This window comes from Pongo pygmaeus, chromosome 18, assembly GCF_028885625.2.
Source record: "Pongo pygmaeus isolate AG05252 chromosome 18, NHGRI_mPonPyg2-v2.0_pri, whole genome shotgun sequence".
Classification (NCBI taxonomy): domain Eukaryota; kingdom Metazoa; phylum Chordata; class Mammalia; order Primates; family Hominidae; genus Pongo; species Pongo pygmaeus.
In genome coordinates, this window is record NC_072391.2 from 33,473,461 (window position 1) to 33,487,979 (window position 14,519).

The window sequence follows — 14,519 nt, forward strand, 5'->3', positions numbered from 1 at the left end:
GGTCTATTCAGCGATTCGACTTCTTCCTGGTTTAGTATTGGGAGGGTGTATGTGTCCAGGAATTTATCCATTTCTTCTGGATTTTCTAGTTTACTTGCGTAGAGATATTTATGGTATTCTCTGGTGGTAGTTTGTATTTCTGTGAGATCAGTGGTGTTATCCCCTTTATCATTTTTTATTGTGTCTATTTGATTCTTTTCTCTTTTCTTCTTATTAGTCTAGCTAGTGGTCAATCTATTTTGTTAACTTTTTCAAAAAACTAGCTCCTGGGTTCATTTATTTCTTGGAGGGTTTTTCATGTCTCTATCTCCTTCAAGTCTGCTCTGATCTTGGTTATTTCTTGTCTTCTGCTAACTCTTGGATTGGTTTGCTCTTGCCTCTGTAGCTCTTTTAATTGTAATGTTAGCGTGTTGATTTGAGATTTTTCTAGCTTTCTGTTGTGGGCATTTAGTACTATAAATTTCCCTCTTAACACTGCTTTACCTGCATCCCAGAGATTCTGGTACGTTGTCTCTTTGTTCTCATTGGTGTCAAAGAACTTCTTGATTTCTGCCTTAATTTCATTATTTTCCCAGGAGTCATGCAGGAGCAGGTTCTTCAATTTCCATGTAATTGTATGGTTTTGAGTGAGTTTCTTAATGGTGAGTTCTAATTTGGTTGCAATGTGGTCTGTGAGACTGTTTGTTATGATTTCAGTTATTTTGTATTTGCTGAAGAGTGTTATACTTCCAATTATGTGGTTGATTTTAGACTAAGTGCCATCTGGCACCGAGAAGAGTGTATATTCTGTTGATTTGGAATGGAGAGTTCTGTAGATGTCTATTAGGTCCACTTGATCCAGGGCTGAGTTTAAGTCTTGAATATCCTTGTTAATTTTCTGTCTTGTTGGTCTGTCTAATATTGACAGTGGAGTGTTAAAGTCTTCCACTGTTATTTATGGGAGTCTACGTCTCTTTGTAAGTCTCTAAGAACTTGTTTTATGAATATGGGTGCTCCTGTATTGGGTGCATAAATATTTAGAATATTTAGCTCTTCTTGTTGAGTTTTCCCTTTACCATTATGTAATACTCTTCTTTGCCTTTTTTGATGTTTGTTGGTTTAAAGTCTATTTTGTCAGAAACTAGGATTGCAACCCCTGCTTTTTTTTTTTTCTTTCCATTTGCTTGGTAAAGTTTCCTTTATCCCTTTATTTTGAGCCTATGTGTGTCTTTGCACGTGAGATGGGTGTCCTGACAGCAAACCAATTGGTCTTGACTCTTTATCCAATTTGCAAGTGTATGTCTTTTAATTGAGACATTTAGCCCATTTATATTTAAGGTTAGTATCATTATGTGTGAATTTGATCCCATCATCATGATGCTATTTGGCTGTTTTGCGCACTAGTTGATGCAGTTATGTTTTTATGTCATTCCAGTGGCTGGTAACCAGTTTTTCCTTTCCATATTTAGTACTTCTTTCAGTAGCTCTTGCAAGGCAGGCATGGTGGTAATGAAATCCCTCAGCATTTGCTTGTCTGGAAAGGATTTTATTTCTCCTTCGCTTATGTAGCTTGGTTTGGCTGGATATGAAATTCTGGGTTGAAAATTCTTTTCTTTAAGAATGTTGAATATTGGACCCCAATCTCTTCTGACTTACAGAATTTCTGCTGAGAGGCCTACTGTTAGTCTGATAGACTTCCCTTTTTAGGTGATCTGGCCTTTCTTTCTGGCTGCCCTTAACATTGTTTCCTTCATTTCGACCTTGGAGAATCTGATGATAATGTGTCTTGGGGTTGATGTTCTCATGGAGTATCTTAGTAGTGGTCTCTGTATTTCCTGAATTTGCATATTGGCCTGACTTCTAGGTTAGGGAAGTTCACCTGGATAATATCCTGAATTATGTTTTCCAGCTTGTTTCCATTCTCCTCATCTTTTTCAGGTACTCCAATCAATCGTAGGTTCGGTCTTTTTGTAAAGTTACGTATTTCTTGGAGGCTTTGTTCATTCCTTTTTATTATTTTTTTCCTCTAGTCTTGTCTGCATGCCTTATTTCAGCAAGGTGGTCTTCAAACGCTGATGTCCTTTCTTCTGCCTGGTTGGTTTGGCCATTGATAGTTGTGTGTGCTTCATGAAGTTCTCATGCTGTGTTTCTCAGCTCCATCAGGTCATTTATGTTCCTCTGTTGTTTTTTTTTTATTATTATACTTTAAGTTTTAGGGTACATGTGCACAATGTGCAGATTTGTTACATATGTATACATGTGCCATGTTGGTGTGCTGTACCCATTAACTTGTCATTTAGCATTAGGTATATCTCTTAATGCTATCCCTCCCCTCTCCCACCACCCCACAACAGGCCCTGGTGTGTGATGTTCCCCTTCCTGTGTCCATGTGTTCTCATTGTTCAGTTCCCACCTGTGAGTGAGAACATGTGGTGTTTGGTGTTTGGTTTTTTGTCCTTGCGATAGTTTGCTGAGAATGATGGTTTCCAGCTTCATCCATGTCCCTACAAAGGACATGAACTCATCCTGTTTCATGGCTGCATAGTATTCCATGGTGTATATGTGCCACATTTTCTTAATCCAGTCTATCATTGTTGGACATTTGGGTTTGTTTTAAGTCTTTGCTATTGTGAATGGTGCCACTATAAACATACGTGTGCATGTGTCTTTATAGCAGCATGATTTATAATCCTTTGGGTATATACCCAGTAATGGGATGGCTGGATCAAATGGTATTTCTAGTTCTAGATCCCTGAGGAATCACCGCACTGACTTCCACAATGGTTGAACTAGTTTACAGTCCCACCAATAGTGTAAAAGTGTTCCTGTTTCTCCACATCCTCTCCAGCACCTGTTGTTTCCTGACTTTTTAATGATCACCATTCTAACTGGTGTGAGATGGTATCTCATTGTGATTTTGATTTGCAGTTCTCTGATGGCCAGTGATGATGAGCATTTTTTCATGTGTCTTTTGGCTGCATAAATGTCTTCTTTTGAGAAGTGTCTGTTTATATCCTTTGACCACTTTTTGATGGGGTTGTTTGTTTTTTTCTTGTAAATTTGTTGGAGTTCATTGTAGATTCTGGATATTAGCTCTTTGTCAGATGAGTAGATTGCAAAAATTTTCTCCCATTCTGTAGGTTGCCTGTTCACTCTGATTATAGTTTCTTTTGCTGTGCAGAAGCTCTTTAGTTTAATTAGATCCCATTTGTCAATTTTGGCTTTCGTTGCCATTGCTTTTGGTGTTTTGCACATGAAGTCCTTGCCCATGCCTGGGTCCTGAATGGTAATGCCTAGGTTTTCTTCTAGGGTTTTTATGGTTTTAGGTCTAACATGTAAGTCTTTAATCCATCTTGAATTAATTTTTGTATAAGGTGTGTGTAAGGAAGGGATCCAGTTTCAGCTTTCTACATATGGCTAGCCAGTTTTCCCAACACCATTTATTAAATAGGGAATCCTTTCCCCATTGCTTATTTTTGTCAGGTTTGTCAAAGATCAGATAGTTGTAGATATGCGGCGTTATTTCTGAGGGCTCTGTTCTGTTCCATTGGTCTATATCTCTGTTTGGTACCAGTACCATGCTGTTTTGGTTACTGTAGCCTTGTAGTATAGTTTGAAGTCAGGTAGCGTGATGCCTCCAGTTTTGTTCTTTTGGCTTATGTTCCTCTCTAAACTGTTTATTCTAGTTAGCAGCTCCTCTAACCTTTTATCAAGGTTTTTAGCTTTTTTGCATTGGGTTAGAACATGCTCCTTTAGCTCAGTGTAGTTTTTTATTACCCATCTTGTGAGGCCTACTTCTGTCAATTCTTCTGTCTCATCTTCCGTCCACTTCTATGCCCTTGATGGAGAGATGTTGCAATCATTTGGAGAAGAGGCACTCTGGCTTTTTGGGTTTTCAGCTTTTTTTAGTTGATTCTTTCTCATCTCTGTGAGTTTGTTTAGTTTCAATTTTTAAGGCTGCTGACCCTTGGATGGGGTTTTTGTGGGGGCTTTTTGTTGTTGTTCATGCTGTTGTTGTTGCTTTCTGTTTGTTTTTCTTTCAATGGTCAGGTCCCACTCTGAACTCGTGGGGCACCAACCTGATGCTAGTAGGATTGCCCTTGTATAGGGTGTCTGACAACCCCTGTTGGAGGGTCTCACCCAGTTGGGTGGCACATGGAATAGGACCCATTTAATGAAGCACTTTGTCCCTTGGTGGAGGGGGTGTGCTTCGCTGGGGAAACACCCACTTGTCTGGGCTGCCTGGATTCCTCAGAACTACCAGGAGGAAAGGTTAAGTCTGTTGGTCCACAGAAACTGCTGTCACCCCTCTCCCTAGGGGCTCAGGCCCAGTGAGATCTGGGTTCTTTCCCTGAACCTCTGGCTGGAGTTATTGGAGTTCCTGCAGGGAAGCCCTCCTCAGTGAGAAAGGATGGCCTGGGTCAGGCCTGAAGAGGCACTCTGGCTGCAGTCTGCCACAGCCAGTGTGTTGGGTTGTCAGGGACACATCTTGGGACCAAGCCATGCAGTCTTCCTGACTCCAGAAGGGGAAAAGCACAGCCTGGAGCTATAGAGGTGGATGTTGCCCTTCCCTCACCCTGTGAGCTTAGCACGTTATGCAGTTGTGAGTCCCAGTGCTGGCTACTGCCCCTCTGCCAAGGAGCTCAAATGGCTTAGACAGCAGGCAGATGCAGCTGTGGTGCTTGTCGCCCCTCTCTGCAGGTGCTCTGTAGGCTTAAGCAGATTCCAGCTGAGAGGCTGTTGAGAATCTGTGCAGCCACAGGGTTGGGATGCTAAGCCCCAGTGGCATGAGTTCACGAATGGGATCTTCCGATCCGTGGGTTGCACAGTTCCCTGGAAGAAGCATGATTTTCCTGGCTGGGTAGCACACTCACTCACTGACTCCTTTGGCTGGCAGGACAGGGCTCTCCTCCCTTATGTGGCTCTCAAGTGGGCTGCCGCACCACACTGTTATTACTTTGTCTGTGGATCATGCCAGCCTCCTAGTCAGTTCTGATGGGAGAACCTGGATACCTTGGTTGCTGGTGAAAGATTCACACACTTATTATGGTTCTTTTCAATGGGAGCCTCCGAACTCTACTGTTTCTAGTCAGCCATATTGGCCCCGCCCCTGTGTTAATTTTTGTGCCAGTACCATGCTGTTTTGGTGACTGTAGGCTTATAGTATAGTTTGAAGTTGGATAATGTGAAGCCTTTGGTTTTGTTCTTTTGTTTAGGATTGCTTTGGCTATTTGGACTCTTACTTAGTTCCATATGAATTTTAGAATAGTTTTTTTCTAATTCTGTGAAAAATGGCATTGGTAGTTTGATAGGAATAGTATGCAATGTCTAGATTTCTTTGGGCAGTATGGCCATTTTAATGATGTTGATTCTTCTTTGAGCATGGAATGTTTTTCCAATTGTTTGTATTGTCTATCATTTTTTTCAACAGTGTTTTATAGTTCCCCTTGTAGAGATCTTTAACCTCATTGGTTAGATCTATTCCTAGGTATTCGGTTTTTTCTTTGTGTGTGTGGCTATTGTAAATGGAATTGTGTTCTTGATTTGGCTCTCAGCTTGCATGTTATTGGTGTATAGAAATGCTATTGATTTTTGTACTTTGATTTTGTATCTTGAAACTTTACTGGAGTTCCTTATCAGTTTTAGGAGCCTTTTGGCACAGTCTTTCCAGGTGTAGAATCATATCAGCAGAGATGATGTCACTTTCTTCTTTTCCTCTTTGGATGCCTTTTATTTCATTTTCTTGACTGATCTTTCTGGCTAGTACTTCCATTACTATGTTGAATAGAAGTGGTGAGAGTGGGTGTTCTTCTCTCATTCTTGTTTTTAAGGGGAATGCCTCCAGCTTTTGCTTGGTCAGTCTGTTGGCTGTGGGTTTCTCATAGATGGCTCTCATTTTGAAGTATGTTTCTTCAATGCTTAGTTTGTTGAGGGTTTTTTTTTTTTTTTTATCATTAAGGGATGTTAAGTTTTGTCAAAAGCTTATCTCATATATATTGAAATGGTGATTTTTTTTGGAGCCAGAGTCCCACTCTATCCCCTAGGCTGGAGTGCTCACTGCAACCTCCGCCTCCCGGGTTCAAATTATTCTCATGCCTCAGTCACCAGAGTACCTGTGACTACAGGAATGTGCCACCACACCCAGCTAATTTTTGTATTTTTAGTAGAGACAGGGTTTCGCCATGTTGGCCAAGCTGGTCTCGAACTCCTGGCCTCAGGTGATCCACCGGCCTCGGCCTTCCAGAGTGCTGGGATTACAGGCGTGAGCCACTGCGCCTAGCTTTTACATTTTGATTCTATGTGGTGAATCACATTTTTAAATTTCTATATGTTAGACTAACGTTGTATTCTAGGAATAAAGCCTAGTTAATTGTAGTAAATTAACTTTGAGTGTGCTGCCGGATTTGGCTTGCTACTATTTTGTTGAAGATTTTTCTGTCTATGTTCATTAGAGATATTGTCCTGTAGTTTCCTTTGTTCATTGTGTCTTTGCCAGATTTTGGTAACAGAGTGATGTTGGCCTCATAGAATGAGAGGGGAGGAGTCCCTTCTTATATTTTGGAATAGTTTCAGTAGAATTGATACCAGCTCTTCCTTGTACTTCTGGTATAATATAGCTGTGAATCCATCTTGTCCAGGGCTTTTTTGGTTGGTAAATTTTTTATTACTGATTCAGTATCAGAACTTGATACTGGTTTGTCAGGGTTTCAGTTTCTTCCATATTCAATCTTTGGAAGTTGTGTGTTTCTAGGAATTTATCCATTTCCTCTAGATGTTCTAATTTATGTGCATAGAAGTCTCTGAGAATCTTTTGTATACCTGTGGGATCGATTGCAGTGTCCCCTTTGTTGTTTCTGATTGTGCTTATCTGGATCTTCTGTTTTTCTTTGTTAACCTAGCTAGTGGTCTATCAATCTTGTTTACCCTTTCAAAGAACCAACTTTTGGTTTTGCTGATGCTTTGTATGGAATTTGGGATCTCAATTAATTCAGTTATCTGATTTTAGTTATTTCTATTCTTCTACATTTGTGCTCAGCTTATTTTTCTTTTTCTAGTTTCTTTACAAGTGATGTTATATCATTAATTTGAGATCTGACTTCTTGAAGTAGGCATTTCATGTTATAAGCTTCTTTTAATGTGGCTTTAGCTGTGTCCCAAAGATTTTGGTATGTGTTTTCTCTGTTTTCACTTATTTCAAAGAACTTTTAAATTTCTGCCTTGATATCATTGTTTACTCAAAAGTTGTTGAGGAGCCAGTTGTTTCATTTCTATGCATTTCTGTGGTTTTGAGAGATCTTCTTGGTATTGTTTTCTGTTTTTATTCTATTTTAGTCCAAGAGTATGACTGGTATGATTTTTTTCTTTTTAATATATTGAGACTTGCTTTCTGGCTGAGCATATAGGGTCAATCTTCAAGTATGTCCTGTGTGCATATGAAGGATGTATGTGTTCTGTGGTTGATGGGTGGAATATTCTATAGATGTCTATTAGTTCCAATTGGTCTATTCTGTAGATGCCTATTAGGTTATGTGGAATTGATGTCTAAAATTTCTTTGTGAATTTTCTGCCTCAGTGATCTAATGATGTCCATGGGATGTTGAAATACCTCACTGTTATTATGTGACTAATTCTTTTCTCAGGACTAGAAGCACTTGTTTTATGAATCTCAGTGCTCCAAAGTTTGGTGCATAGATGTTTAGCATATGTAAGTATTCTCGTTGAATTGAACCCTTTATCATTATGTAATACATCCTTGTCCTTTTGTATGGTTGTTGGGTTAATATTCTCATTTCTTAAAGAAGTCATAAAATGCCAGGTTCAGTTGCTGGTTTCATCCCAGCACTTTGAGAATCTGAGGCTATAGGATTCCTTGAGGCCAGGAATTTTTGACCAGCCTAAATGACCTAGGAAGACCCTGTTTGTACAAAGAATTTTAAAAATTATTCAGATGTGATGGTGTGTTCTTGTAGTCATAGCCACTTGGGAAAGTGAGGTAGGGTGACTGCTTTAGGCCAGGAATTCGAGGTTCCAGTGAATTATGATTGTACTCTGGCCTGGTGACAGTGCAAGACCTTGTCTATAAGACAAAGGTAGATATTTTAAATTATTTTAAAATTAGTTAATAGATTTCTAGTTCTCTAGCTTCACTTGGATATTAATATGTCAGTTAATAGATTTCTGCTTCTTTAGATTCACTTTCATTTTGGTCCTTTTATTGAGCCATGTGTTTTGGTTACTTTGATGTCTTGTGATTTTGTTGATATTTTGATCAAGTAAGAGACAGCTACCTATTCCATCTATTATGGAATGAATTTTTACAGGTGAAAACTGATACCCGTCAGGCACTCTAGTCATTCTGGGAGATTCTTCCTACTGTTGTCAGGATGTTTCTTCTCTGGACTGCTGTGTGTATTTTCCTATTAAAAAGGTTTGCTTTTTTCTTTTTCTCTTAGGAGCCTTTAATCTCCCCCTTTGGTGAGTGTCATAGGCACTACTGTCTCTCTGTTCTTGTAACAAGCATTCATGTTTGTTCTCAGTTGACCCGACATGTCATTTCAACTATATCACCATTTTCTTAAGTGCCACATATTAAAGGAAGCAATGGCCAGTCTTAGATAGCCCCAGAATAACCCAGAACTTTGGACATATGTTTTACTCATTTTATTTTTCTTTCCTGAGAGCGAAACAGAATGCAAAAAGTTTTTGTGTAACTGCACTGTGCTGTGGTGTACAAATACAACAAACTTTCTTCCTTCTATATGCGATCATTCTTGGCTTTGTGTTCACCTAGGTGCTGCAAACTGAACTGGCTTTAGTCACCCTATTATATTTAAGTTCATATATCAATTGAGAAGACAAAGGGGCCTCAAGTTTTTGATGCAACTATCATGGTGTTCTCAACGTGGTATAATTTGTGTATTAGATTTATAAAGTATTTTCACCTGAATTTAGTAATTGGAATTTTTAAAACTTTGGTATCTTTCAGATATCTTTTCTCATGATTCTCAAGGCCTCTTAAGAAAGAAGCTTATAGAAGCATCATTCCAAAAAGTGATATTGGATGGATATGGCAGCTGTGGCCCTCAGAATTTAAACTTAAGGAAAGAGTGGGAAAATGAGGGTAAGTGTGAAGGTCACAATGGATATTATGATGGACATACAAAACGTAAGACAACTACCTATAACAAAAACATCACTGTTACAGGAGGTCAAAAACATGAAAAAACTCAATTTATGTCAGTTGTTTTTTCTAAACCATGTGTTTCTGTAAGTAAGTGTTGACATCAATTTTTGAAACTTAACTTCTTTAAAAGGAAATTTGGATAATCCGAATAATGACTTAGTCCATGTTTCAAATAATCATTTAAACCAATTGAAATATAGAACTGGAGTAAATGTTCAGTCAAATATTTCTGAAAAGGAGAGATTTAAAAATGAGGAGGTGATTTCTAAATATGATCAGTTTGATGGGTCTTTGTTAAAAGTTTGTTTCACCAACAAATAATACCTCGTTCTGCCTGTGATCGATATAGAAAGGTCTTCATTCATTCATCATTGCTTAATCAATGTCAAGGAATAGATAATTTGGGAAAACATCACACACATAATAAAACTTTGACAGCCTTTAGGCAGGACTCTACCCTAAATAATTACCAGTATATTTGTGTTGCAGAGAAAAATCAGTACAATAAATCTGATACAACATTAAGCCAAGGCATAAGCCCCAGAAGACATCAGAAAACTCATTTTCTACAGAGCCATTACAAATGTAAAAAATGTGAGAAAGCCTTTCATGAATGCACCAACCATGTCCATCAGAGTATCTTTATTCAAGAGAAGTCTGCCAAATGTAATAAGTGTGTAGAAACTTTTATCCAGTCATCAAAACATACTCAGCCTCAGAGAATCCATATTGGAGAAAAGTCACACAGATGTAATAATGGTGAGAAAATCCTTAGTAAATTGTCAAGTCTAAGAAAACATAAGATAATCCATAATAAAGAGAAACCTTACAAATGTAAAGAATGTGACAAAGCCTTTAACCATCGTTCGCACCTTACTCAACATCAAATAATTCATACTGGAGAGAAACCATACAAATGTAAAGAATGTGGCAAAGCCTTCAATTCTAGTTCATATTTTACTAGACATCAGAGAATTCACACTGGAGAAAAACTTTACAAATGTAAAGCGTGTAGCAAATGTTTTACTCATTCTTCAAATCTTCTTGTGCATCAGAGAATTCATACTGGAGAGAAACCTTACAAATGTAAAGAATGTGGTAAATCATTTAAAGTGTCTTCAGCACTTACTCAGCACGAGAGAATTCATACTGGAGAGAAACCCTATAAATGTAAGGAATGCAGCAAAGCCTTTAACTGTAGGTCATACCTAACTAAACATCAGAGAATTCATACGGGAGAAAAACTTTACAAATGTAAATCATGTAGCAAATCTTTTTCTCGTTCCTCAAGTCTTATTGTCCACCAGAGAATTCATACTGGAGAAAAACCCTATAAATGCAAAGAATGTGGCAAAGCCTTTAATTGTAGTTCACGCCTTACTCAACATCAAAGAATTCATACTGGAGAGAAACCCTACATATGTAAAGAATGTGGCAAAGCCTTTAACTGTAGTTCATCCCTTACTAAACATCAGAGAATTCATACTGGAGTAAAACTTTACAAATGTAAAGCATGTAGCAAATCTTTCTCTCATTCCTCATGTCTTTCTGTGCATCAGATAACTCATACTGGAATGAAACCATATATATGTAAGGATTGTGGCATCTCCTTTAACCGGTCTTCAAACCTTAGACGACATCAGATGATTCATACTGGAGAGAAACCCTACAAATGTAAAGAATGTGGCAAATTATTTAATCGATGCTCAACCCTTACTCGACATAAGAGTATTCATACTAGAGAATTTCTATAGTTGTAGTAAATGTGAAAAGAGTTTTATCCAAAATTTAGAACTTAAAAATCACCATAGCGTTTATAGGGAAACAGACTTTACAGATTGAATAAATGGGAGGAAGTATTTGATCAGAACTCAAATCTGAATGTGTCAGGACTTACACAAAAAAGGACTAAAGCACAGATCTCCAGACTTTAAAATTAAATAAGAGTATTTGTTATGGAGGATTACTCTGAAGCCAAAGCAGTTATTTATTTTGTTATGTGTTTCAAATGAGCAAAAGCATTGATGTTTGCACAAGTAATTATTAGGTGAGCACGTTATTTATATTGAAAACATTTGAAATTTGTATAAAGCAAATCATAATTCAGTTCTCAAATTAGTTGTTATACCTTAATGCTTAGTGTTTTTATAAAAACATATAGTCTATGTTTTCTGCATCAGAGCTATAAGAGGTCGTTCTATAGTAGGTGAACATCATTAATATCAGCTTATTTTCATGGAAGTTTAATGGCAAATGTAAAATACATGAAGAAAATCTAAAAGAGGCTCTTTGTGTTTGAATCATAGAACAGTAATATGTGTAAGCATATAGTACATATTTAGGGCATTAGTATTCTATACTAAAGTAAAAGAGGAATATTCTGAATTTATTTATTACATCAGTTGCTCCTTAAGTAGAAAAACACTAGTCAGTTATTTAAAATACTGGCATACCTTTATAGTACAATGAAGTAGTAATCGTGAATATTATTTGATGTGTTAAAAATAAAAACATCTTCACAGATATCAGAGAAAAGTGAAAACTCATATCTGAAAGATTGTAAATATACTTTATATCAATTTTCCAGAGAACTTAAACTTCTAATAATATTGGTAATATTCTCATGGTTACTATTTTATATTCTTTCCTGCTTTTTGTAGCTACTGGTGTACTATGACAGTTATAATAAAGATTGTATGGGCGTATACTTAAATGCTATACTTTTAAAATCCTGAATCATTGTTTATAAAATTTTATTCAATATTTTTCTTTGCACATGCCCTTTTTCTGTTCAATTGAACACTTAGAGATTTTTCTTTGCTTTCACTTGCATTAAATGGAATATACAGATGTACTAAGATAGAAAGAAAAAGGTGTAAGAGAACTACACAGGCAGAAATGCATATGTGTGTACCTATCTTCAAATGGAAAAGAAAATGATGGATCACAACAGGAAATTTGAGAACTGTTGATTTATTACCAAACTAGAAACCTCCCAAATTCTTAAAGCTAAATTAGTTTTTCATTGCACACTGAATTTTTCTCTCATAAATCTAATGTCTTCTGGGTTCAGACTTTATCCCATACAAACCCTTTTTTCTTGCCTATGATTCATGTGAGAAGAATTATATGATTTTCTTATTTCAAAGCTTATAAACTATTACTTTATAAGTTCTCATGGATTTTAAGAATGTTTTTATAAAATTTAATGGTGCTGTCCAGGTGTGGTGGCTCACGCCGGTAATCCCAGCATTTCGGGAGGCTGAGGCAGGTAGATCACCTGAGGTTGGGAGTTCGAGACAAGCCTAGCCAACATGGTGAAACCCCGTCTCCACTAAAAATGCAAATATTAGCTGGGCGTCGTGGCCCATGTCTGTAATCCCAGCTACTCGGGAGGCTGAGGCGCTTGGGAGGCAGAAGTTGCAGTAAGCCAAGATCACACCACTGCACTCCAGCCTGAGTGACAGAGTGAAACTCCATCTCAAAAAAAAAAAAAAAAAAGATTTAATGGTGCTTAGAAATTAATCTGAAGACATGAGTAACACTACAGTGATCTATTTAGTTACAATACAAAATTCTGACCAATTAGTTGAAGTAAAAGTAGTGCCAAAGATAAATTAAAAATCTTGAAAACAGCCAGGACAAAGTAACAAATTACATAAAAGGAAGAAATAATAAAAGTGCAGTATAATATGTCATAAAAAGTAATCGTTGCAAATGACAATGGAATTACAGTTTTTAAGTTCAGATAGGAAAACCTAGTATCAACACAAAATTCTGTATTCAGCAGAATTCTTTAAAAAATAAAACCAAGCCACAGTGAGATATATACCTATGAGAATGGTAAACAAAACAAAACAAAACAAAACAAAGCATTAATGTGAATACCAAGTGCTGGTTAGGATTTGGAGCTACTCAAATTAGGAATACAAAATGACATAGTAACTTTGGAAAATAGTTTAACCATTTTTTATAGTTAGTCATATACTTATTATTTGAACTAGATGTCCCACCCCAGCCATTTATTATACAAAACTGAAAACTAGTGATTAAAACCTGTTTGTAGATATTTGTTGCCACTATATTCGTATTTGCAAAAAGCTAGAAATAAATCTTATGTCCCTCAGTAGGTGAATGGGTAATAAACTGTGATATGTCTATACAAAAGAAGTATGTTGTTAACAAAAAGGAAAAAACTATCGATCTTCACTACTACATGTATGAATCTTAAATACATTTCCCTAAATTAAGACTGTCGGATCAGCAAGGCTATATATTACATGATTCTATTTTATCACATTGCATGAAAGATTAGAGGGATGGAAAATGATTAGTGGTTGCCAAAGAATGGGAGGAGGACAGGCATTGATTACAAAGGGGCAACAAGAAAAAATTTGGAGGATGATTAAACAGTTTAGTGTGGTACTGTGGAAATAGATATGTGACTACACAGTTGTCAAAACCCAATAAACTGTACACCACAAAGAGTAAATTTTACTCCATGCAAATTTTAAAAAATTAACCAGGATGTCGGGGAAATTCAGATGTAATGCAGACAGTGGCAAATGAGTCTCATTGTATTACAAATTATCTGTCATCTGGCTGGGTGCAGTGGCTCACACCTGTAATCCAAGCACTTTGGGGGGCTGAGGCAGGAGGATCATTTGCGGTCAGGAGTTTGAGACCAGCCTGGCCAACATGGTGATACCTCGTCTCTACTGAAAATACAAAAATTAGCTGGATGTGGTGGCACACACCTGTAATCCCAGCTACTCAGGAGGCAAAGGCAGGAGAATTGCTTGAACTGAGGAGATCAAGGTTACAGTGAGCCAAGTTTGTGCCACACACTCCAGCCTGGGTAGCAGAGTGAGACTCTGTCTGTAAACAAACAAATTATCTGTCATCTACCTATAGACATAACCCTACTGAAGAGGGTCTGCATCTAAGTCACTTTGAAAAACAGTATTTTGATTGAATGCTGTAAGACTACACAAATGCTGTATTCTACTGAGTAATATTTTATTTTCCTACAAGGATATGTGTTAGCAATTCTGAAACAATTTTACATGTTATTATATAATATATGGAGGCTGTTTCTCAGTGTAGTTCACAAAAGTTAAATGGTGAATGCTAGCATGAATCTTGTGGTCCTAGCCCAAAGTTGGAAATATCAGGATGAACCCATGACTAATATGTCTGGATGGATGAATGGATGGATGGATGGATGGATGGATGAATAGATATAAAGATAGGTAGGTAGGTAGATAGACGAAGCAATGTCTAAGATATCTGGAAGGATGAATGGATGGATGGATGGATAGATAGATAGATGATAGATAGATAGATAGATAGATGA

The 14,519-nt window shown here is 37.2% G+C and overlaps 1 protein-coding gene across 9 annotated transcripts in view; it reads left to right on the forward strand.

Moving 5' to 3' along the window:
* KRBOX5 (KRAB box domain containing 5) overlaps positions 1-14,519 on the forward strand; it is a 75,049-nt gene that overhangs the window by 43,914 nt on the left and 16,616 nt on the right. For 7 of the 9 annotated variants that reach the window (XM_063654983.1, XM_063654988.1, XM_063654984.1 and 4 more), the window contains 2 exons: positions 8,966-9,100; positions 9,653-11,926. In XM_063654983.1, the coding sequence (XP_063511053.1) occupies positions 8,966-9,100; positions 9,653-10,917 (1,400 nt within the window). In that variant the 3' untranslated portion in view covers positions 10,918-11,926. Of the gene's footprint in view, positions 1-8,965; positions 9,101-9,652; positions 11,927-14,519 lie in introns of those variants that run through there. The other 2 variants (XM_054452816.2, XM_054452815.2) reach the window with 1 other exon arrangement.